We start from the raw sequence: 27,034 nt of genomic DNA, 5'->3' as shown, positions 1-27,034 counted from the left end.
TTTCATTTTGAAGCTGTATGGTGGTTGATACTTAGTCCTTTTTATTGAAAGCTGTTATTTTACTGTTGGGGCTGGTTGGGGGAAAATAAGTATATTTATTAAATATGAATAATTTACATAGTAGTTTAACCCCCAACGTAGATGCCTTTAAAGGGTGTAAGCAACAGGTTCACTTTAAGAACTTATGATTTCTAGTTGCAAACTGTAACAGAAGAGTGACATTTGAAAAGAAGAACCACTTTTCATAGTGGGTGCTACTGACTTTCACTTTAAGTGTCAGTCTTAACCAATTCATGAATAGTTATAGCAACGGGGCCAACTGCAGCCTGTAATACATCCTATCAGTACAGAACACATACCCTCACATATTTTGTCTTTCTTTACTCTCACATCCTCCTGACCCTTGGCCAACATTGCTGGGTGATCATATCATACAACCCATTAAGAACCTAGCAATCTTGTGCACCATTATGCAATAGGTAGCATCTATCCTTGTGTCAGTGGCGTCATGAGGGGGGTGCGGTGGGTGCGGCCCGCACCCGGGTGTCACCCTTCAATGGGGTGACACCAAATAGAGCCGCGCACCCGCATCCCGTTAAATAGAGCCGCGCACCCGCATCCCGTTAAATAGAGCCGCGCACCCGCATCCCGTTAAATAGAGCCGCGCACCCGCATCCCATTAAATGAATGTGAGAGGCGAGACAGAGCGGCGGAAGTAGCAGCGGTGCATTGCACCGAAGCCCGCCGCTGTCAAGGGGCCCAACAGCCGCCGGCATTACATTGAGTCACACTGACTCACTGTATTGCCGCAGTCAGCGCTGCGCCCGCCGCCAGTCATTGTCCCAGCCAGGGGGAGAGGGGAGGAGGGGCCACCCTCCCCTCTCCGCAGCAGCTTCGTCTCTCCTTGCTGGTGCGCGCTGAATGTTGCCTGGGAGGAGGGACAGGAACTCTCGAGACAGACTGGAGCAGAAGAGCAGCCTGGGAAGAACCTTATATCATTTACAGTGGGAGCCAGCCATTCCAGTCGCCATAAAAAGTATGATGAGGGGTAAAGGGGGAGGAGGGGCGCCATGATATATATGTGTGTGTTTGTGTGTGTAGGTCTATATATATATATATATATATATATATATATATATATGTGTGTACGCATTGTGTATGTACATGTGTGTATGTATAGAGAGATATATATGTGTGTCGTGAGCAGCTGGTTCGGCACTCTGGTATTAGTAGTCTGTGTGCTCTTGCCTCAAATAAGGCAACTTTCTTGTGTAACCAAACATTTTCTATTACTCCTATCCAATCTGCCGCGGACCAGCAGCCAGTCATTGGCTGCCGGTCCGCGGCAGATTGGAAATAGTAGCGCCGGGTCATAGGAGCCAGTGCCGCACCACCAAAGGCCGCCGACCACAGCCTCCTCCATTGCACCCCTGCTGCCCTCTACCTCTTCCGCTGCACAGCCGCCACCCTCAGCCTCCTCAGCCACCCTCAGTCCTTCTCTGCCCATAACCTCCTCCGCCCCGTGCCGACCACAGCCTCCTCATGCACCGCAGACCACATCATCCTCCGCTCCGGCTGCTAAATAGATAATCTTACCCTGCTGCCCTTCTCTTTCCCTAGTCCCTACTGTATGCCCTTGCTGTCCCTCTCTCTGTCACTTTCCCTGTCCCTATGTCTTTGCTGTCACTCTCCCTGTCCCTATGTCCCTGCTGTCACTTTCCCTGTCCCTCTGTCACTCTCCCTGTCCCTGCTGTCACTCTCCCTGAATTTTGTCTCATTCCGTGTGCTATAATGTGAATTTCTGCTCATACCGTGTGCTATAATGTGAATTTCGGCTCCTTCTGTGTGCTATAATGTGAATTTCGGCTCATACCGTGTGCTATAATGTGAATTTCGGCTCCTTCTGTGTGCTATAATGTGAATTTCGGCTCATACCGTGTGCTATAATGTGAATTTCGGCTACCGTGTGCTATAATGGGAGTTTCGGCTCATTCCGTGTGCTGTGAATTTCGGCTCATGCCGTGTGCTATAATGTGAATTTTGGCTCATACTGTATTCTATAATGTGAATTTCGTCTCATACCGTGTGCTATAATGTGAATTTCGGCTACCGTGTGCTATAATGGGAGTTTCGGCTCATTCCGTGTGCTGTGAATTTCGGCTCATGCCGTGTGCTATAATGTGAATTTTGGCTCATACTGTATTCTATAATGTGAATTTCGTCTCATACCGTGTGCTATAATGTGAATTTCGGCTACCGTGTGCTATAATGTGAATTTCAGCTCATGCCGTGTGCTATAATGTGAATTTCGGCTCATGCCGTGTGCTATAATGTGAATTTCGGCTCATACCGTGTGCTATATAATGTGAATTTCGGTTCATACCGTGTGCTATAATGTGAATTTCGGCTAATACTGTGTGCTATAATGTGAATTTTGGCTCATACCATGTGCTATAATGTGAATTTCGGCTCATACTTTGTGGTATAATGTGAAAGGGGCACCAGTATAAGGGATCCTACTATTGTGGTGCATAATGTGTATAAGGGTTATGTAGTGTGGTAAACTACACTAGAGGACATGCCCCCTTTCCCGAAGAGATATATATGTATATCTAATATCTATCTATCTATCTATGAAACTTGTGTGGCCGATACTCCTTATATAAATTCTTTTTAAGAAGGGCACTAGCATTCATACTGTTTTAAAGTGCTTGGAGTGCCAGATTATATATAGACACACACACACACACACACACACACACACACACACGCGCGTGGTGTGATACGGAAGGAGGTCCATGGGGGTGACACCATAAGTTGCCATACCGGGTGACACCAACCCTAGTGACGCCTCTGCCTTGTGTATCAATTCCCCTATAGATTGTAAGCTTGCAATACTTAATAATAAATAGATACTTCTATTTGGGGAGAAGCTTAAAAACATTATTATGTAATACTAATGAAAATGATTTCTGCGTAGGAAAAAAGCTGCCCCTCATCAGCTAGGAAGTACTGCAGATCAGCAATGGTCTCAGCTGGTGTTGGACACTTACTGTACTTATACTCTTCAGTTTCTGCACTCTGTGACCTATAACAGGGTGTGCATTATATGCATCTAAAGGCACTGCTACTGGAATGATAAAGCATAAAGCCAATACATTACATCAAACTGGGGTTTTATGCTTTTTCTTTCCCCTGTAAGTCTGTTCTATTACAATACCTGTCACAGTTCCTATTGATGATGAGGCTGACACTGGAAACAATAACAAGAGACTGTCCTCAGTGTAGAATCAAAACTTTAAACTAAGTATTGTTGGAAATGAAGACTGAAATATAGACATATAAAAACACTTTTATCTATTAAAGATGGGAGAGCTTAAAATTATGGAGGAGATGTATCAATGCCTGCAGAAAGATCAAGTGGAGAGGAAAAGTACCAACCAATCAGCTCATAACTGTCAGTTTACAGACTGGGGCCCTCATTCAGCATCAGTTGCAAATGCGAAAAATAGCACAATGAGTGATTATCAGCACTGCGTAAATGCGTACACAACCAAACAGAAGACAGTGCGCACGCGCCAAGTCTGGTTTTCATGATCGCACCTAGGTATCTGCGAACACAACAGCGAGTGCATTTAGCACCGATAAAAAAAAGAGTGGTGGAGGCATGTCAGTGGAATGGGTCTGCAATTTCTGTGATGCAGGGTGTGTAGTGGGTGTGCCGTGGGCGTTGCAATTGCAATATATGCGAAACAGATTGCAGAAATTGCAAACACTTTAACAGCACAAACTAAGGACCCGATCAGCATGGATCACAAAACCAAAAGCTTTCTCTAATGGGTAAAACCATGTGCACTGCACGGGAAGCAGATATAACAAGTGCAGAGAGAGTTAGATTTGGGTGGGGTTTGTTCAAACTGAAATCTAAATTGCAGTGTAAAAATAAAGCTGCCATTATTTACCCTGCACAGAAACAATATAACCCGCCAATATCTAACACTCTCTGCATGTTATATCTGCCCCACCTGCAGTGCACATGGTATTGCCCATTAGAGAAAGATTTTGCTTTTGCGATCCATGCTCAATTAGGCCCTAAGTACTGTAGCTAGAGAGCTACACAGACTGTGGAAGTACTGATGGCAGCAGCTAAAGGTCCAGTGGTCAAGCTAATAGCTTTAAAATCACTGGCAGCTGATGGTATTCACAAGTGATTCAGGGAATGCCGTTTAGTGTGCTGTATGCATAATTAAAAAAAAAATTTTTTTAAATCTACAAAATTACACTTTTCAATAGGTATGTATGTTGTCATGTTAGCTAATTTTAGCACAATGTGTTTATTACTGTTGTAAGCACTTTACCATTTTAAATTTATGTGTTTACATAATGACCCTTAATGTCTGCCTAACATTATTCTGCTAAAATATTATTCTGATGTGCTAACATCGATGTATAGAGGGGAGTACTCACAGAGCGATCGCTGCTTAAAATCTAAGCAATCTGACTAGATTGCTTACATTTTAAGCCTGATCGCTCCGTGTGTACCCCCTACAGCGATAGCGATGCGCAGCCCCGCGCATCGCTATCTCTGGTGCTAGATTGGCCTGCCGTGCAGGCCAATCTTGCGGGTCACTCACTTCACCCGCTGGGTGAAATGAGCGCCCCCCCCCATCTCCCCCCGCACGCTCAGCACAGATCCCGCTGTGCTGAGCGACGGGAAAGATGTGTGCTGAGCGGTTCGCTCAGCACACATCTCTCCCGCATCGGCCAGTGAGTACTGGCCTTAAGAGCTGCATTTTTTCTCATATTTTTTTGTAAGCAATATTGCGTTTGTAGCTATGCGTACAATGGGAGTGGGCTATATTTGCGATGGGGTTGTATAATCTCAGATGAGATTGTAGTTTTGGCTAGAGGTCTTTGCAGATTGCGATTGCAATCAGTGTGTGTTCAATCGCAATTGCAATCCATGCTGAATGAAGCCCTGGGTATGAAAAATGACAGGAGCTGATTGGTTGGTACTTTATCTCTCCAAGCTTTGATACATATGCGGTTATATTTTTAAATGCTTTAACTACTACAATGTTCTTTGGCTCGATACAGACTGTTCTACACTGATATTACAATGCAGCCCTGTTATAAAGTCAGTTTTTTTTATAGTATCATATCCCTATTGCATTCAATATAGCTGAAGTCTTTAGGACACTGTCCCAACTGGATATAATAAACGTTAAAAAAACGGAGACCATATCAGTTAGGCAGGGGCGTTTCTACAGAGGAGGGGGCCCGTGTGCACCTCCGGGTGGGCCCCCTCCTCTGTACGGCGCTGTAGACTCCGGCATTGTGCCGGAGTCTACTGCGCATGCGCAGGGCTCTGGAGACATGGCGGCCGCCATGATCCGGAGACCAATTTGGCTACCGCGCATGCGCGGTGGCTATTTTGGCGGGACGATTTCCGCCGCGATTACAGCTTCCGGCACTAGTCTCCGGAAAGGTAAGTATTAAACTGGGTGCAGTGTGGGCCCCCCCTGAACCCAGGGGCTCGTGTGCACCGCACCCATTGCACCCATTATAGAAACGCCAATGCAGTTAAGGTTAGTGGCATAGTGACAAGGGCGTCAATCCAGACAATGTATTTCTGCAGAACAAGTCTGCCAGTTTGTCACTCTTAATCTAGTGGCACAAAATCATGGAAAATAGAGTTCCTCCCACTTAACAAATCAACATGCTGCAATGAGGTGAAAGGTGATGGGCATATTTAGTGGCTCATTCAAAGTTGGAAGCAAAGCAAAGCACCTGGACAAACTATGTTGCACTGCAGGGTTACAAATAGATTTACTTGTTTACATGCAGGGTAAATACTGGCTGCTCCTGCAGGTGTCAAATAAATACAGGGCTGCTCCCAACTCTAAGGGGTTTGTTTACGAAGGGTTCAATAACTTCCAATTGGAAGTGCCTGGTTTTAGAACTCAACGCTAAGTAAATAAATGCCTAAATCTCTCTTTACATTTTAAATCTGCCCCACCCAGTGGCAGATTAAGCAATCAGGGGACCCGGGGCAATTAGGATAGGGGGGGGGGGGCTCCCCTCTTGTCAGCACTGGCTCTCTGGCTGTACCCGCGCATCATCCCCCATACCTCCATGAGGCAGCAGCAGTGCAGGTCATACCTGCACTCCTGCAGGGCTATCGAAAGCCGGAAAGGGCATGGGTACTGGAGAGAGCCAGTGACTCATCTTCCATGCGTCTCTCAGCTTCATCTCTCCCCCTTTGTCTCTCAGATTCATTCCTCACCCTCTGTCTCCGTCTAATCCACCTGTGTCTCTCAACCTTATCCCACACTCCCTGGCTCGTTAGCATCAATCCCCCAGTGTCTCTCATGCCCATCATGCTGGGTCTCCCCAGCACATCCCCCTTTAGCTTGACCCCGGTTTCTATGTATGTGCATTCATCTCTCTCATCTCAGCCCTGCCACACACCAGTAAGCACTGTGTGCAGACTCCGCCCTCACTCAGGGGTAGATGTATTAAGCCTGGAGAAGTGGTAAAGCAGTGATAAGTGCAAGGTGATAATGCACCAGCCAATCAGTTTCTAACTGTTAATTCACATATTGGAGCTGATTGGCTGGTGCGTTATCACCTTGCACTTATCACTGGTTTATCACTTCTACAGGCTTAATAGATCTGCTCATCAGTCACTCCTCCTCTCCCCTCTCAGCAGCAGCGCTGGGGCCTACTGCTTTCCAGACTAGTCCTGCCTCCTCCCTTCCTTATGCTTTCACTTCCTCTGCCTCGGCGGGTATCTGTGTGAGGAAGAGAAGGATGGCCGAGATGTGGGGGCCATGGACGCAGTGTCAAAGGGGTACATTTGTCCCCCTCAGTAGCACAGCAACTGACTCGCTGCCTTGCGCTGATGCTGGGACTCTGAGTAAGTGTTGCTTCTGGTGGCGGAAACTGGGTCTCAGGACACCGGCCAGGAGGGCCTGGGGGTACCCACCCCCTCCCCACCTGCAGTTCAATCTGGTTTAGTAAAGGTGCAAATATGTTTTTGCTTTTCTTGGGGTTTTTTGCATTCCTCCCAAATCTGAATCAGCCATTCAGGGTACATCATTAACTCACAGCTTTTTGTAAGCAAATTTGCTTACTCTTCACTAAATTTTGTTGGCTTCTGCCTGGAGGTTCACACAGAGTGATGTTACCTGTGTCATGGGAGACACTGGCTTAGCAATGAGATACCATCCACAGTTTAACCCCAAGCACCTTTACTTAATGGATTATCGGTCACTGCAAAATAGGTTGCAAATGATTTCTGCCAAACGTAGAAGCAGGCATTTTTAAAAGCAGAAAAAAAGGTAAAGTATTAATTTGGACTCAAAATGAATTATGCTCTGCTCCGTGTCACTGTTCTGTGTCTCGTGGCTGAAGCCTCTGTGATAGAACATGAAGAAGAACACATCCCCATGGGATAAATGTCTGTTATCCTCACTGGTGGTTTGAAGAAGATCCTGGGGGGATTATGTGATGCAGTACATGCATAATCAAATACATCATGGTGCATCTTGTGCTGCTTAACCAATTTCTCCGCTCTCTGCTTTAGCTTTCGGCTGTCTCTACAGCATCCCTAATAAAGCTTCGCTACCAGCTGTTACAGTTCTCTCTCTCATTTCTCTTTCATTTTACCAACTTAGTTCCATTTCATCATATTCACCTTATCACCGCTAAGAATAGAAGGAGAAAGAACTGTAGCCACAGCATCGTTATTCCTCTCGGTTATACTGATATATGTCACATAAAGGTAGTGAAATTAAGTCCTTGTCCCCACTAACATTGTTTCATAAATAATTAAGATTGTATTTATATAAAATGTCTTTAGCTTGTAAGTATTATCTGTTGTTTATAGTTAAAGGATGTAGCAATTTGACAAAGATCAAATCTGCATTCACCGTCCTAAAGCAAGAAAGGTGGAATTACAAGTTTTTGTTTTGATTTCCATTGATCCTTGATGTTAGAATATATGGGGTCAATCTAATTAGGTGCAAGTCTGCAAACGTGGGTTTGTTTCATGAATCTTGCTGACTTGCACGAACGCCCGCACCCAAGAGATGCGAGATCCAATTAGAAATGACTGTTCATGGTACTTACAGCGAGGGGGTGCAAAATTTCTACTAAATGAGATTTGGGAGAAGTGCATGAAAATGTGGGGATACCTTCCTGGACCCAAAAAAGTGACAACTTCGTTAAAGTCATATAGAAGGCAGTTAGTGGGTATAAGGAAAGGAAAGAACTGGACACTTTTAAAATGTGTCAAAATGGCTGATTAGTGCTTTTTTTAAGTAAAAAAATGTTTAAAAAAACCTTACAAATTTCATATAATTACAAAGGAATTAAGCAACAAATCCAAAAAAGTAGAAAAAAGTTGCTTGTGGTAATTTGAGGCGATTTTTTTAATGCACAATTTTTTATCAAAAGCAACTATTTTTTGTTGAAATAAATACTTACATTTGGGGTTCATAATCAAACGAAAAAGTTGATTTTGGTGTAATTTAAGGCAATTTTTTTTTAACCTCAAAAATTACATGTAAATATTGTCCAAATTAAGCTAATTGCAAACTTCCAAATGCCTAATTCGTCATTGGGGGGGAGGTCTAAGGGATTCTCAAGCAAGTTCTGACATTTTTACCTTGAAATAAAGATTGTCTCTAGCTTTTCACACCCTCAGGGGGTTTCGCACATAAAAATGCTAATTTCCCCTGAAAAAGCAATACAAGTTTGGAAGTGGATTGCAAATTCAGTTCGCAGTGCGAATTTGCAGTGAAAACTACTTGAAAAAGCCAACACATAATTGCAATGACCCCTATTTGTCAAGCTATACAGGTGTACATGATAACAATTATTGCTGCAATGCAATTAATTACACGTGGCTTGATTGTAAATGAATGTGAAGACCTAAACAATAAACTGTAAAGCAAGGCCAACCTGTGGGTTCCCAGCCTTGGAAATAGACACAAACTATTGTGAAAGCCAGTGACTAGTACAGAGAGGCACCGGCGCAGCGCCAGCACTTCTACTGACATTATGATAAATTACAGACTCTTTATGTATAACACATTCCAGAACCGAAGATGTGTGTTCCACATATTACAGCTGAGCAACATTACGCTCTTCTGAAGGAGTCTCCTCACCTCTCTGCCAGTGACTAGTACTAAAAAGGGAGATCTGGATATGCATTTATGAGAAGTCCTATTCTACGGAGTGGTACATTTCTAGAAATGTCAAAAAGAGGTACAGCCATAGGATCCCGGGCTAGAGACATAAAATAGGAAACTTTTTCCAATTCCTATGTTTTGAGGCAGATGTAGACATGTAAATATAAGAGTGTAGAACCACAAGTGTCTATACAGAACTCCTTGGGACCTGTTGTACACTATGTAGAAATGCTAGAAAAAAAACCACACACACTTCATTTTTTTTAAATTATTATTATTATTATTATTATTATTATAAATCAAAATGCCCATATACAACCCTAATTCACCACTGTTTAGACCGCCAAATCACTGGGTTCGCTACATGTACTGTAGGCATCAAAGTTTTAGAAATAAACTCTTAATGGATTATGAGAACTTGCACTTTTTGACACCGCAATGCAAATAAGGTAGATGTGAAGTATCACTTCTGTTTATACAATGTGTTTTCCCACTATCTAAAGTCAAAAATCCACACTCTAATACATGGAAGTGACATGACGCTAGCATTTGATAAACTTAAAGCATATTTTATAAAAAATATACATTATAACTTAAGCTCTATCGGCTCTGCATATTGTGCAAAGTACCTATTTTTTTGAGGTACAATATTCATCTGCTCTTCAAAAATAAGATTTTAAACCTACCGGTAAATCTTTTTATCGTAGTCCGTAGAGGATGCTGGGACTCCGTAAGGACCATGGGGATAGACGGGCTCCGCAGGAGACATGGGCACTTTAAGAAAGACTTTGACTCTGGGTGTGCACTGGCTCCTCCCTCTATGCCCCTTCTCCAGACCTCAGTTAGAGAAACTGTGCCCAGAGGAGATGGACAGTACGAGGAAAGGATTTTAGTTAATCCAAGGGCAAGATTCATACCAGCCACACCAATCACACCGTATAACTTATGTTAAACTAACCAGTTAACAGTATGAAAAACAACATAGTTTCGGTCCAAAACCGATGAAACTATAACATAACCCTTATTTAAGCAATAACTATATACAAGTCTTGCAGAAGTAGTCCGCACTTGGGACGGGCGCCCAGCATCCTCTACGGACTACGAGAAAAAGATTTACCGGTAGGTTTAAAATCTTATTTTCTCTAACGTCCTAGAGGATGCTGGGACTCCGTAAGGACCATGGGGATTATACCAAAGCTCCCAAACGGGCGGGAGAGTGCGGATGACTCTGCAGCACCGATTGAGCAAACATGAGGTCCTCCTCAGCCAGGGTATCAAACTTAAAAAACTTTGCAAAGGTGTTTGACCCCGACCAAGTAGCAGCTCGGCACAGCTGTAGTGCCGAGACCCCTCGGGCAGCCGCCCAAGACGAGCCCACCTTCCTAGTGGAAAGGGCCTTAACCGATTTTGGTAACGGCAATCCTGCCGTAGAATGTGCTTGCTGGATCGTGTTACAGATCCAGCGAGCAATAGTTTGCTTTGAAGCAGGGCCGCCAACCTTGTTGGCTGCATACAGGACAAACAGTGCTTCTGTTTTTCTGATCCTAGCCGTTCTGGCCACGTAAATTTTCAAAGCCCTGACCACATCAAGGGACTCGGAATCCTCCAAGTCACGAGTAGCCACAGGCACGACAATAGGTTGGTTCATATGAAAGGATGAGACTACCTTAGGTAGGAATTGAGGACGGGTCCGCAACTCCGCTCTATCCATATGGAAAACCAGATAGGGGCTTTTATGTGATAAAGCCGCCAATTCCGAAACTCGCCTAGCCGAATCCAAGGCTAACAATATGACCACCTTCCAAGTGAGATATTTTAACTCCACCGTTTTGAGTGGTTCAAACCAATGTGACTTAAGGAAACTTAACACCACGTTAAGGTCCCAAGGCGCCACCGGAGGTACAAAAGGAGGCTGAATATGCAGTACTCCCTTTACAAAAGTTTGTACTTCAGGTAGAGAGGCCAATTCCTTTTGAAAGAAAATGGATAAGGCCGAAATCTTAACTTTTATGGAGCCTAATTTTAGGCCCAAATTCACTCCAGTTTGCAGGAAGTGAAGGAGACGACCCAGATGGAATTCCTCCGTAGGAGCATTCCTGGCCTCACACCAAGAACCATATTTTCTCCATATTCGGTGATAATGTTTTGATGTCACGTCCTTCCTAGCCTTTATTAGCGTAGGAATGACCTCATCCGGAATACCTTTTTCCGCTAGGATCCGGCGTTCAACCGCCATGCCGTCAAACGCAGCCGCAGTAAGTCTTGGAACAGACAGGGCCTCTGCTGCAGCAGGTCCTGTCTTAGAGGAAGAGGCCACGGATCTTCTGTGAGCAATTCCTGTAGATCCGGATACCAAGTTCTTCGTGGCCAATCTGGAACAATGAGGATTGTTCTCACTCTTCTTTGTCTTATTATTCTCAACACCTTGGGTATAAGAGGAAGAGGAGGAAACACATAGACCGACCGAAACACCCACGGTGTCACCAGGGCGTCCACAGCTATCGCCTGAGGATCTCTTGACCTGGTGCAATACCTTTTTAACTTTGTGTTGAGACGTTACGCCATCATGTCTATCTGGGGCAGTTCCCACCGACCTGCGATCTGCGCGAAGACTTCCTGATGAAGTCCCCACTCTCCCGAATGCAGGTTGTGTCTGCTGAGGAAGTCTGCTTCCCAGTTGTCCACTCCCGTAATGAACACTGCTGACAGTGCACTTACATGATTTTCTGCCCAGCGAAGAATCCTGGTGGCTTCCGCCATTGCCACCCTGCTCCTTGTGCCGCCTTGGCGGTTTACATGAGCTACTGCGGTGACATTGTCCGACTGAATCAGAACTGGTTTGTCGCGAAGTAATGCCTCCGCTTGACGTAGGGCGTTGTATATGGCCCTCAACTCCAGGATGTTGATGTGGAGACAAGTCTCTAGACTCGACCAATGACGTTGGAAATTTCTTCCCTGTGTGACTGCTCCCCAACCTCGGAGACTTGCGTCTGTGGTCACCAGGATCCAGTCCTGAATGCCGAACCTGCGACCCTCTAGGAGGTGAGCACTCTGCAGCCACCACAGGAGAGACACCCTTGCTCTGGGGGACAGGGTGATCCTCTGATGCATTTGTAGATGTGACCCGGACCACTTGTCCAGTAGGTCCCACTGGAAGGTCCTCGCATGGAACCTGCCGAAGGGAATGGCTTCGTATGATGCCACCATTTTCCCCAGTACACCTGTTTTGGCTTCAATAGGTTCCTGACCAGAGTCATGAGTTCCTGAGCCCAAGAAGGTCAGACGCGTCGTAGGAAACAACTGTGACTTCGGGATATTGAGAATCCAGCCGTGTTGCTGTAACACCTTCAAAGACAAAGACACGCTGTCCAGTAACTTCTCCCGAGATCTCGCTTTTATGAGGAGATCATCCCAAGTATGGGATAATTGTGACCCCTCGCTTGCGCAGGAGCACCATCATTTCCGCCATTACCTTGGTGAAAATCCTCGGGGCCGTTGAAAGCCCAAACGGCAACGTCGGAAATTGGTAATGACAATCTTGTACAGCAAATCTCAGGAACGCCTGATGAGGAGGAAATATTGGAACATGAAGGTATGCATCCTTTATGTCCAGGGAAACCATAAAATCCCCCCCTTCCAGGCTGGCGATGACCGCCCTGAGCGATTCCATCTTGAATTTGAACCTTTTCAAGTATAGGTTCAGGGATTTGAAATTCAAAATGGGTCTGACTGAACCGTCCGGTTTCAGAACCACAAACAGGGTTGAGTAATAACCCTTTCCTTGCTGCAGCAGAGGAACAATGACCACTACCTGTTGAAGATACAATTTTTGTATTGCATTCAACACTAACTCCCTCTCTGAGGGAGCCGCAGGTAGAGCCGATTTGAAAAACCGGCGAGGAGGCACCTCTTCGAATTCCAGCTTGTATCCCTGAGAAACAATTTCTATTGCCCAGGGATCCACCTGTGAATGAACCCAGATGTGGCTGAAAAGTCGAAGACGTGCCCCCACTTGAGCGGACTCCCCCAGGGAAGCCCCAGCGTCATGTGGTGGATTTTTGCAGAGGCAGGGGAGGACTTCTGTTCCTGGGAACTAGCTGTGTGCAGCTTTTTTCCTCTGCCCTTACCTCTGGCAAGAAAGGACGATCCTCGTACTCTTTTGCTTTTATTCGAACGAAAGGACTGCATTTGATAATGAGGCGCTTTCTTAGGCTGTGAGGGAACATAAGGCAAAAAATTCGATTTACCTGCCGTAGCTGTGGAGACGAGGTCCGAGAGGCCTTCTCCAAATAACTCCTCACCTTTGTAAAACAAAGACTCCATATGCCTCTTTGAGTCGGCATCACCCGTCCACTGTCGGGTCCATAAGACTCGCCTAGCAGAAACAGACATAGCGTTTATTCTGGAACTTAGCAAACAAATGTCTCTTTGAGCATCCCTCATATATAACGCAGCATCTTTTATATGCCCTAGGGTCATTAAAATGGTATCCTTATCTAGGGTCTCAATTTCCGTAGATAAGGAGTCTGTCCATGCTGCGACAGCACTACAAACCCAGGCCGACGCCATTGCCGGTCTAAGAATTGTACCTGAATGTGTGTAAATGGACTTCATGGTAACCTCCTGTCTGCGATCAGCAGCATCCTTGAGGGTAGCCGTATCTTGGGATGGCAGCGCTATCTTCTATGATAAACGTGTTAAAGCCTTGTCCACCTTAGGAGAAGACTCCCATCGTATCCTATCCGTTTGCGGGAAAGGATACGCCATAAGAATCCTTTTGGGAATCTGCAGCCTCTTGTCTGGAGATTCCCAAGCCTTTTCGCACAGCTCGCTCAGCTCATACGTGGATGGAAAAGTGACCTCAGGCATTTTCTCTTTATACATGTGTACCCTCTTGTCAGGGACAGGGGGTTCCTCTGTGATATGCAAACATCTTTTATTGCAATAATCATATATCGAATGCCCTTAGCCACTTTTGGCTGTAATTTTGCCTCCTCATAGTCGACACTGGAGTCTGAATCCGTGTCGGTATCTGTGTCCATTATTTGGGACAATGTGCACTTCTGAGACCCGGAAGGTCCCGGTGACACAGGGACAGGCATGGTCTGACTACCTGACTGTTCCCTAGCCTCAGCCTTGTCTAATCTCTTGTGTAATAAATTTACACTAGCACTCAAGACATTCCACATCTCCATCCAGTCCGGTGTCGGCGCTGCCGACGGAGATCTGACATTCATGCACTCCCCCTCCTCCTTAGGTGAGCCTTCCACTTCATACATGTCGACACGCGTACCGACACACCCCACACACACAGGGAAGCTCTTATCTGAAGACAGTTCCCCACCAGGCCCTTTGGAGAGACAGAGAGAGAGTATGCCAGCACACACCCCAGCGCTATATAACCCAGGCAAAACACAGAATGTTTCCCCAGTAGCGCTGAAATAACACGTTTTTCGCCAATTATGTGCCCCCCCCCCCCCCCCCTCTTGAAAAACCCACTGTCACCTCAGTAAGCAGGGAAGAGTCTGGGGTGCTTCCTCTCAGCACTGTGCTGTGGAGAAAAATGGCGCTGGTGAGTGCTGAGGGAGAAGCCCCGCCCCCTCGGCGGCGGGCTTCTGTCCTGCTCAAATTATTCAAAAACATGGCAGGGGCTCTTTATATACATGTACAGTACCCAGCTGTAAATGTATATATGTGTCTATGCCATAATAGAGGTTTATATTGCTGCCCAGGGCGCCTCCCCTGCGCCCTGCACCCTTACAGTGACCGGAGTGTGTGAGGTGTATGGGAGCAATGGCACACAGCTGCAGTGCTGTGCGTTACCACAGTGAAGATCACGAAGTCTTCTGCCACCTTTGAAGCCTTCTTACTTCTCATACTCACCCGGCTTCTACCTTCTGGCTCTGCGAGGAGGACGGCGGCGCGGCTCCGGGACGAACTGCAGGGTGAGACCTGTGTTCTGACTACCTCTGGAGCTAATGGTGTCCAGTAGCCTAAGAAACAGGACCTTCAAACTCAGAGAAGTAGGGCTGTTTCTCTCTCCTCAGTCCCACGATGCAGGGAGTCTGTTGCCAGCAGTGCTCCCTGAAAATAAAAAAACTAATTAAAATACTTTCTTAGCAGGAAACTCAGGAGAGCTCCCTGCAGTGCACCCATCTCCTCTGGGCACAGTATCAAACTGAGGTCTGGAGGAGGGGCATAGAGGGAGGAGCCAGTGCACACCCAGAGTCAAAGTCTTTCTTAAAGTGCCCATGTCTCCTGCGGAGCCCGTCTATCCCCATGGTCCTTACGGAGTCCCAGCATCCTCTAGGACGTTAGAGAAAAGTAAATAGTGTCCAACTGTACATCAGCCCCAGTGTGTGCATATTGGCTTACCATCTTCATTACAATATGTGATTCTATGCGGCATATGTAATAGGGTCTGAGTTTGCCGGAAGTGCAGGCAGGGCCGGCGACAGGGCGGGCCAAAGGGGACACCTGTACCGGGCCTCAAGGATATGCCGCATAGTGCCTGGCAGGGATGTGAGCTGTCTTGTCCAAATAGGGCAGCTAGCTGTAGGCGGTGTGGGCCTGATGAAAATGTCTAAATACAGACGTTGAAACGTTGATGCATATTTGACTGCGAGGAGTCATTATTTTATACGGAGCCGTGAGTGCTGCCAACAGCATATATATATATATATATATATATACACACACATACATATATACACATATATATAATTAATCTGTGGGGGCCCTAGAGATACCAAGATTTCTGTTGCCGGCAATGTGTGTAGGATGCCAGAAGATCTCGGCATCCCATTCGTCCAGCAAACTCGGACCCTATTACATATTCCCCAATATTCTCATACCTTGAAAAAAAAAAACTGTTCAGGATCAGGTTAATTACCCATAAAAATGTCCTTGACTGGTATATTATTACAGGCAGTAAATTAATGTTGGAGATCACACAATGAGTGTTGACTTGTATGTCAATAAGGATTAGCTACAGCAGGAAATACTGTATGGTGAAAGGGCAGAGTTCCTCCTTTCCAAGTTGTGGTGATAAATATCATTATACTGTATGTATGTGGGCTTACTTACCTTCCATTCTATTTAATAGGTGCCAGGGTCCGGCAGCTTTTCTACTCCAAGCAGCCTGATGTGCCTGTAGTGATATAGCTAATAAGCATTGAAGTAACTTAGGGGGTTATTCAGGTTTGTTAGCAATTAGGCAAAACCATGTGCACTGCAGGAGGGCAGATATAACATGTGCAGAGAGAGTTAGATTTGGGTGGGTTATTTTGTGTCTATGCTGGGTAAATACTGGCTGCTTTATTTTTACACTGCAATTTAGATTTCAGATTGAACACCCCCCACCCAAATCTAACTCTCTCTGCACATGTTATATCTGCCTCCCCTGCAGTGCACATGGTTTTGCCCAATTACTAACTTTTTTGGTTTGCTAACAAACCTGAATTAGGTAACTGCCGATCCACGTACTTGTGTCGAAAACGGGGCCAAAACCTTTTGCTTTTCGACAAGTCGAATTCCTCGACTTGCCGAATATATTGAATAGGTCGGAACCCCTTCCGGCCTAAAAAAGTCGAAAACTGCCGTCTTTTCGACAGACGGCAGCTTTCGACGTCAATTGAATATACCCCCTAGTGTAGATACAAATTGGGAGATCCTAGTTATGAGTTCACTTTAGCTCTTCCAAGTTACCATTTTGTTTTAAATAAGTGCAGATAATATGAAGAACCATGACGGATTCTACCTATCTAGAACATGAGGGCTCAAAGTTATACTGTAATATTCATGCAGTGTGTACAGGAACAAAAGGTTCATCATGGCAGAGCCCTCTTGTAATCATGCAAATCACAGCATTACTGCATTAATGTAAGTGCTAATAGGAAATGCAGCGGTTAATGTTTCTGATCAGCATATTATGAAGGTATTGATAAGAAAAAAGCAATGCAAGTGTTATAATATTATATAGTATACAGGTTACAGTAGTTATGTTCTTGCATGAAGGTATCATCTAACCACTAATCACACTACACTATTTGGAATTTAACAGAACTTTTGTGAAGTCATCACCATTCTCAATTTTTCCATTCATAATGAGTGACACTTATTTTTTTGAGTACATACGATAGAGGGGATCAGCATGATTTACCTACAGTACAATCAAAATCCCAACGGTCAAAACACAGACAACAATTAACCGATGGTCAAAATACCGATATTTAAAATGTCAACACGGTTAAAAAATATCAACATTTAAAATGTCGTCGGGTCAAAAAGTCGAGGCGAGGTGTGTTTTTAAAAAAAAGTGGTGTGTATGTCGACATAGGATGACATGAACACCATATAAGTGTACCGCGTCCCGTCACAGCATTGGGCACAGTGCCTCACTGCGCTCGGCACACTATTATATTCCCCTTCCATGTCCATTGGGATGGAAAAGTATGAATAAGTCGGTTCAATTTATAAATCATGAAAAATTCATGTCAATTTTGTGACCTGTCAGCATTTTAAATGTCGGTATTTTGACCTTGTCGGTATTTTGACCATCGGTCAATGGATGTTGGTATTTTGACCGTGGGGATTTTGATTATCGGTAAATTGACTGCATCCCAGATAGGGAGCATATGCGAGCACAATACTTTTGGCAACACAATAAATACCTAGAGTACTTTTTTTTTTCAAAACACATCAAATTGCTTAATTAAAAAAACTGTTTCCCAAATATAACAGCAGCTTTTATGGACAATGTTTAAATATAAGTAAATATAAGCAAAATAAACATAACTAAATAAAATAAGCGTACAAAGGGGAAAACCACAGCAATGTGAAAGCTGCCTTTCTAGCAAACCGGGCAGGTCAGCATACATCATGCAGGCTGTTTGTGGCTTAACAAGGATTCAGTATTCTGAGAGCTTGTTACTGACCTCGAGCGGATGGAAGGTTGCCAGGAAACGCAATCCTTCCTGCAGTGAGACACTGCGTTAGGGTGATGAAAGATTAATCACGTTTTACTGATACTGGATTACTGCTCAAGCACGAAAATCAGGTTCAGGTCCTATTATCAGCTTGCTGATATGTTACCATGACCGGACACAGGCCATCTTGTTTGAGGAGAAAACAATCTCTTTTATATTAGCGTATCTTCAGCAGCAACAGCAGCTCACGCAAGAACCTTGATAAGTCGAATTGCAATAACATATGTGTGATCACATTACTATGAGGCTAAGATGATGCCCCTTGCATTGATGCCAGAAATACACAGAAAAGCAGAAAATAATCTTTCACATCACACCCACAAATCAGTGTCCAAGTCACCAGCAAGAGCTTCATGGAACGAATTCTAGAATGTAGGTCTACTTTAAATTCTTCTGTTTTTTTTTTTATTTTTTTAGAGAACATGTGAATTAATAAAACAAAAATCTATCTATCAAGTCTTGAATTCTGCCAACACTATCAGTGAATACATGAAGGACCTACAATATTGAAATTAACTATTTAAAAAAAAAATAACAGTGTACAATATAAAAATATAGGAATGTTCAACCTGTACAATTTTTATCTGAATTAGATGTAAGATGCCATTTATTAAAACAAATCTTAATTCTAAGATAAATTTTAAAATAATGTTTGGAGAGTCAATACAGGTTGAGTATCCCATATCCAAATATTCCGAAATACGGAATATTCCGAAATACAGAATTTTTCGAGTGAGAGTGAAATAGTGAAACCTTTGTTTTTTGATGGCTCAATGTACACAAACTTTGTTTAATACACAAAGTTATTAAAAATATTGTGCTAAATGACCTTTAGGCTGTGTGTATAAGGTGTATATGAAACATAAATGATTTGTGTGAATGTACACACACTTTGTTTAATGCACAAAGTTATAAAAAATATTGGCTAAAATGACCTTCAGGCTGTGTGTATAAGGTGCATATGTAACATAAATGCATTCTGTGCTTAGATTTAGGTCCCATCACCATGATACCTCATTATGGTATGCAATTATTCCAAAATACGGAAAAATCCGATATCCAAAATACCTCTGGTCCCAAGCATTTTGGATAAGGGATACTCAACCTGTAATGGTAATTTAATTCTCTCCGATATATTACTGGTATGGTGACAAAAGTAATTCATGGTGATGTATTTTCGCCTCGCACCTGTAGAGGTGTGCAGGAAATTAAGTGAAGAGTGCTTACCATAATAAGCAATAATGTGCCTAATTCAGAGTTGATCGCAGCAGCAAATTTGTTAGCAGTTGGGCAAAATCATTGCACTGCAGGAGGGGCAGATATAACATGTGCAGAGAGAGAGTTAGATTTGGGTGGGGTGTGTTCAATCTGCAAACTAAATTGCAGTGTAAAAATAAAGCAGTCAGTATTTACCCTGCACAGAAACAAAATAACCCACCCAAATCTAACTCTCTCGGCAAATGTTATATCTGCCCCACCTGCAGTGCACATGGGGGGTCATTCCGAGTTGTACGCTCGCTAGCAGATTTTAGCAACATTGCACACGCTAGGCCGACGCCCTCTGGGAGTGTATCTTAGCTTAGCAGAATAGCGAACGAAAGATTAGCCGAATTGCGAATAGAAAATTCTTAGCAGTTTCTGAGTAGCTCCAGACCAACTCACAGATTGCGATCAGCTCAGGCCGTTTCGTTCATGGTTTGACGTCACAAACACGCCCTGCGTTCGGCCAGCCACTCCCCCGTTTCTCTGGACACTCACGCGTTTTTCCCTGGCATGCCTGCGTTTTTCCGCACACTCCCAGAAAACGGCCAGTTTCCGCCCAGAAACACCCACTTCCTGTCAATCACACTCTGATCACTTCAACAATGAAAATTCTTCGTTCGGGCGTGAGTAAATCTACTAAGTTATGTGCTAAAATACTTACCGCATGCGCACTGCGTACCATGCGCATGCGCATTTTTGCCTTAATCGCTCCGTTGCGAAAATCGGCAACGAGCGAACAACTCGGAATGACCCCCATGGTTTTGTCCAACTGCTAACAAATTTGCTGCTGCGATCAACTCTAAATTACCCCCAATGTGCACAACTAGTGTTCACTCTAGGTGTCTTTCACAGGGCGCTGCGCCCTGCCCCTTTTTTAGACACCTGAATGCCGCCCTGCCCATTTGTGTGCGCCCTCCCGCCCCGCACTTTGCTGCCCGCCGGACCCCGCCAAGCCACCGGACACATTACTGCAGTAATCCAGTGTGCTTAATCACAGTCACACTGTCTCCCTGCATGAGAGACAGAGACCTCCGCGGCCCGCCCCGTCTGTACCGCCCCATCTGTCCCGCCCACCTCGTCCGTCCCGCCCGCCCACCTCGTCCGTCCTTAGTTGTCAGCCGCCGCATCTCCCCTCCTCTGCGAGAGACAGGAGGGCTGGGTTTGCCTCTCCCGCCGAGGCAAACCCAGCCCTCCCTCCTCTCTGTGTGCATGGCCAGACACCCGCGGGCAGCCCCCATCTCCCACCAGCCAGTGCCACTGGCCAGCGTACCCATCTACCGGAGTGTGACCCTCAGCTGCCAGAGTGTGAGTAAGTAGATACACACAAAGTAATGAACATGTATTTTAATGCATTGCCATATCCTGCCCCCACCCCCTGCATGTGACCCCATTTACCCCCAGCCTTTGTGTGTGGCACACTTTACCCCCCTCACCCTGGTTTGTGCGCCCCCCCCCCCCCCCCCGTGTGTGTGACACCTTGTGCCCTCCTGCCCCCCCCAACCCCCTGTGTGTGGCCCCACTACCCCTTGTCTTATGTGTGTGCGGAACCATCTACCCCCCCCCCCCCTCCTCCTCCAATGTGTCTCAGTGCTTTCTACCTGGTGCAATGTTTCTCGGTGCTCTCTACCTGGTGCAATGTTTCTCGGTGCTCTCTACCTGGTGCAATGTTTCTCGGTGCTCTCTACCTGGTGCAATGTTTCTCGGTGCTCTCTACCTGGTGCAATGTTTCTCGGTGCTCTCTACCTGGTGCAATGTTTCTCGGTGCTCTCTACCTGGTGCAATGTTTCTCGGTGCTCTCTACCTGGTGCAATGTTTCTCGGTGCTCTCTACCTGGTGCAATGTTTCTCGGTGCTCTCTACCTGGTGCAATGTTTCTCAGTGCTCTCTACCTGGTGCAATGTTTCTCAGTGCTCTCTACCTGGTGCAATGTTTCTCGGTGCTCTCTACCTGGTGCAATGTTTCTCGGTGCTCTCTACCTGGTGCAATGTTTCTCAGTGCTCTCTACCTGGTGCAATGTTTCTCGGTGCTCTCTACCTGGTGCAATGTTTCTCAGTGCTCTCTACCTGGTGCAATGTTTCTCGGTGCTCTCTACCTGGTGCAGTGTGTCTCAGTGCTCTCTACCTGGTGCAGTGTGTCTCAGTGCTCTCTACCTGGTGCAGTGTGTCTCAGTGCTCTCTACCTGGTGCAGTGTGTCTCAGTGCTCTCTACCTGGCGCAATGTGTATAACGTGCTCTGCCTGGCGCAAAGTGTAGAATGTGCTCTGCCTGGCGCAATATGTATAACGTGCTCTACCTGTCGCAGTGTGTATAGGAGGTTCTACCTGGTGCAGTGTGTATTAGCTGCACTATTGTGTGGTGTAATGTGAATTGCCACTATTATGTGGCCATGCCCCTAACCCCACGAAAAACAACGCCCCTAAATTTTCGCCTTTGGCGCGCACTGCCCATTCTTTATCATGTGGGAATGGGAGGACCAAGCATTATAGTATGTACCTAATTTTGCCCTTCTAATTGAAAAATGTGCCCTCCCGAACGAAAAATGTGCCCTCCCGAATGAAAAATGTGCCCTACCCGTGATCAGCACCCTGCCCTAAAAAATTCCTAGAGTGAACACTACACAACCAGACATTGCAGATAATTAAATTGCCCCTAATGTATTTACACAACACAAAGTGCCTAATTCAGATCTGATCACAGCAGCAAATTTGTTAGCAGATGGGCAAAACCATGTGCACTGCAGGGGGGGCAGATATAACATGTGCAGAGAGAGTAAAGGGCCCTATACACTGGTCGATACCAGTGAAAGATATGAACGATCTCGTTCATTAATGAACGAGATACCGTTCATATCTTTCAGTGTGGAGGCACCAGCGATGAACGATGCGCGGCCCCGTGCTCGTTCATCGTTGGTGCCCTGTCGACTGTGCATGCAGGCCAATATGGACGATCTCGTCCATATTTGCATGCACTGCTATGGAGCCGGGTGACGGGGGAGTGAAGAAACTTTACTCCCCCCGTCACGTCATCCCCGCCGCCGGGTTGCCCGTCTGCCATATCGGCGGTCGGGCAGCTCGGCGGCGGATATTCCAGTCTGTATGGCCCATTAGATTTGGTTGGGGTGTGTTCAAACTGAAATCTAAATTGCAGTCTAAAAATAAACCAGCCAGTATTTACTCTGCACAGAAACAAAATAACTCACCCAAATCTAACTCTCTCTGCACATGTTATATCTGCCACACCTGCAGTGCACATGGTTTTACCCATTAGCTAATAAATTTGCTGCTGCGATCAGATCTGAATTACCCCCAATGCTCCTTTCACTGCCTGAGCAGGAGTTGCCATAATGTGTGCAGGTAAATGTGGAATAGGGAACAAAACTATTTATATGGCAATGGAATTCTCTACGTTGATTTTATGGGGTAAATTTACTAAGGTGGGAGTCTTTTTTAGAACTGGTGATGTTGCCCATAGCAAGCAGTCAGATTCTATCTATTATCTTCTAAAAGCAGCTAGATAAATGTTAAGTAGAATCTGATTGGTATGAGGTTCTAAAAAAAACAACTCCCAGCTTAGTAAATGTACCCCTATGTTTTTAAGCAATATTTTCACTAGGTTTGTCTGCTGAGAACAGGGGGTGCCTATTAGCTTGATACAAGAGGCAATAAACTTTACTGCTGCTTTATACTGCAGTACAATGGAGACCCCATGTGGCGTCTTACCAATAACCACAATGTAATACAATGAGGACGATTCAATTAGCTGTGAGTCTGCAAAGCAATGGCACTCTATAGGAGGTTAGGTTAGGAAAGCATTGCCTATTTTCATTGTGCCACATAAAGGCAAACATAAGCAAGGACTTATTATAATAGTCACATGTGCAGCTTTTATGTTGGCTCCGCAGTGCTATTTGAATCAGCGTCAAAGTATATTTACATGACATTCCTGAAAGAACAGTACCATGCAGGAAGTGCCAACAATGGGCAACGTACGATCACAGAAATCGTTATGCAAATTGTATTGTACAATAGGGTTAAAGTGAGAAACGATAAGTATCAATATGCAAAAGTGACCATGCTTCTGAGAGCACTGGAACACATTGTTGCATAGAATATGTATATATCAACTATGATATGTCATCTGATACGCAATACCGTTGTTTAAAGCGATCTAATTAATCCTGTGGTTCTGATGACCTGACATGAAGTAAGCAGTGAGGAATAAGCAAATAAGTGACTTTTACTGCCTGTACTGTTAGCTAAATGTACAAAAGGGAACTATTCAAATAGCTACAAGTCTCCGTCAGAGCCTTGTGTGCTAGTAGTAAGTGGGGTTTTCTAAGCATAATAACCTCGCTCCCACAATTAAGAGCAATGTGCAAGGTTTCAACTGAACCTTGCACTTAATTGAATCTTTCCCATGACTCCCAACAGTTCTTGCACACAACAGTCAACACAGCATTACCGTATATTTTTTAGTAATTGTGCATGCAACCATGGCAACAGAGACACAGGCTAAGCAAGGACATGAGCCATTATGTCCACTCAGAAAAGCCAACAATACTTTTCCTTAATGATTACAGATCTCTCTGCAAAATGGCCCTGACATCTGATTACATCAGAACCTTTGATTGCACTAAATAGTCCCTGAGAATTGTGACAGGGTTCAGAGCAGTTTGGGATCTTAAAAAAAAAAAAGTTGAATAAAAAAAAAATACAGAAGTGACAAAATTGCAGCAATCTTTCTGCAATCAATGGATGTGGAGGGCAAGTATGCAGCCCCAACACATCATGGAACTGTCTCACAGAGACTCACCTTGCTGCACATTAATGTGACTGATGAGCATGTCCTGGGGATAATAGATCTGGGTTGAAAGTGTTTATTCAATAAATAAAAATAGTAATGACTATATTAATAATAATTTAGAACATAGGGGGTCATTCCGAGTTGTTCGCTCGTTATTTTTTTCTCGCATCGGAGCGATTAGTCGCTAATGCGCATGCGCAATGTCCGCAGTGCGACTGCGCCAAGTAAATTTGCTATGCAGTTAGGTTTTTTACTCACGGCATTACAAGGTTTTTTCTTTGTTCTGGTGATCGTAATGTGATTGACAGGAAGTGGGTGTTTCTGGGCGGAAACTGGCCGTTTTATGGGTGTGTGCGAAAAAACGCTACCGTTTCTGGGAAAAACGCGGGAGTGGCTGGAGAAACGGAGGAGTGTCTGGGCGAACACTGGGTGTGTTTGTGACGTCAAACCAGGAACGACAAGCACTGAACTGATCGCAGTTGCCGAGTAAGTGTGGAGCTACTCAGAAACTGCTAAGAAGTGTCTATTCGCAATTCTGCTAATCTTTCGTTAGCAATTTTGATAAGCTAAGATTCACTCCCAGTAGGCGGCGGCTTAGCGTGTGCAAAGCTGCTAAAAGCAGCTTGCGAGCGAACAACTCGGAATGACCCCCATAATTCACCAGGGAAAACACAACAATGTAGGAAATGGAAGAAATCTATAAAGGTAGTTACCATATAAACTATTATATGTGGTTTGAGGTAATGTTGCTCCTGTTTGACTTATTTTCACTAATAAATATTAAAATCTGCGCCCATGTGATTTCTGTTAGTGGCCACTGATTTTCAGAGTCGACCATTTGGCTCATCTATAGCGTACTTACGTCTGGAATGAAGCCAATTTCGTTGAGATGGTTGCTCAGTTCGGGGTCATGAAATGCTATCATCTGGGAGAACACAGTCAGGTACTCTGAAATGACAAGCAAATTACGTTAGCTATATTATGTAATTAAGATATTATGTTGCAGAAGTGTCCGCATACACTATTGCTGCAGTCACACCAAACATCCCTTCTTGTGCCAGGTCCCGTGCAGCTGGATTTGCACCGAGCGCAATTTTTGCTGATATGCAAGATGATTGCAATGCAATGTGACCAAACAGCTTCACGAGACTGCACCGATACATTGATATGTGACTCTTGTATATCTGTGTGCGACGTAGTCTGAATCTGTACAGGAAGTGCTACAATGCAGAGGCCGCAGTTTATGTGCACTCTGTCGCGCACACACACATACAAGTGTCACATATCAAATCAATCAGTGCAGTCTCATGAAGCTGTTTGGTTACACTGCATTGTGATTAGGATGCACATCCAAGGGTGCTTTTGGAAAAGTGCTTGATATCTCCATTTACAATAGCTGATGTCCAATGGCTACCGGGGTCAGAGGGCTTGCATCTACTTAAACATTCTGTGGTGGTACTATCAGCGCGTAATGCATGGCTAGAACTGATTTCTATGTTTGAAGGTACTTCTCGGTCATCCATTTATCTTTCGCTAGTGGGCATTGCCTCCCTGATCCCAGATTTGAAATTGGATGTTTGGGCGTCCCATGGCCTTCTCAAACTTGGTCTACTGTCATTTAGCCAAATTCAAACTAAATTTTTACTGTCCCGTAGGGACTTTTATAAATATTTACAATTACGTCACTAGTTGTACAGCACCACAATATCGCCACACAGAGTTTCTACAATACCTAAATAATTACAAGATTTAGTGGTCAGACTCGACAATAAAGGGGGTATAACTAGGTTGTATAATTTCCTTACTGACCTCCATTCTTCTTCGAAATTATCTTCCCTTGTTAAATGGAAAAACGATCTTAAGTGCGCAATTTCGGAAGAGGAATGGAGAGGGGTTTTTCATACTTGTTTCCATCTATCTAAATGTATGTCTCACTTAGAACATTTTTACAAGCTTCTGCACCGCTTATATTTAACTCCATCGAGACTCCATGTTTTTGGGCTGTCCAATTCGAATATGTGTTGGCGGAATTGTAGCAATGTCGGGACCCTGCTCCATATATTCTGGTCTTGCCCAGCACTCTCTAACCTATGGACTGCAGTTTTTACTCTCTTTTCCATGGTACTGGGCTTCCACGTATCCCCTCACCCTAAATTAGCATTATTACATTTGTTCCAAGGTGCCCTTCTCCCGAATGATAGATATGCGATGGGTCACATCTTAATATCAACCAAAGTCCTAATTGCACAAAACTGGCGCACATCCCAAATCCCCACTATAGCTGCAGTTGAAACAGCTTTCAATCCATTATGAGTTTGAGACCGCAGCAACTTATTCCTCCATTTCAACAAAGCACTTATATCGCTGGCTCTCCTGGCATATAACCCAGTGTGATTAACCTCCCACTCCGTTTGCTCGCCATATCTCTATATAGGCCTTTGTTAGGCTAACGTTGTACCCTGATCTTAAATCATTGACTTATATGAAGATCTAGTTTTAAAAATGTATGTATGTATTTGTCTGAATTCTGTACAAAATTGTGTTGAAAGACTACAATGTAACCTTGTGTATACCAAAATTGTATCCACCTGTCGTGTCCCCCCCCCCAATTCCCCCTACTCTTTTTTTTCTGTATCCCCCCCATTCCCACATATGTTATAAACTCTTCAATAAAAATCTAATATTAAAGAAAAAAAAGATGCACATCCAAGCTGAAAAGATAAAAAAAAATGCAGACTGCTCGAAGCAGCTCACGCACTCCAAGCTTTTTGTGCCACATGGCGTAC

General features: G+C 44.6%; 1 protein-coding gene across 3 annotated transcripts in view; it reads right to left on the bottom strand.

Annotated features, from left to right (window-relative positions):
- TBCK (TBC1 domain containing kinase) overlaps window positions 1–27,034 on the bottom strand; it is a 733,906-nt gene that overhangs the window by 470,211 nt on the left and 236,661 nt on the right. For all 3 annotated transcript variants that reach the window (XM_063919248.1, XM_063919252.1, XM_063919243.1), the window contains one exon: window positions 25,111–25,196. In XM_063919248.1, coding sequence (XP_063775318.1) covers window positions 25,111–25,196 — 86 coding nt within the window. The remainder of the gene's footprint in view (window positions 1–25,110; window positions 25,197–27,034) is intronic.

This window comes from Pseudophryne corroboree, chromosome 1 (assembly GCF_028390025.1).
Source record: "Pseudophryne corroboree isolate aPseCor3 chromosome 1, aPseCor3.hap2, whole genome shotgun sequence".
In the NCBI taxonomy this organism is placed as follows: Eukaryota; Metazoa; Chordata; class Amphibia; order Anura; family Myobatrachidae; genus Pseudophryne; species Pseudophryne corroboree.
This window is presented reverse-complemented; position numbering and strand designations above follow the sequence as displayed.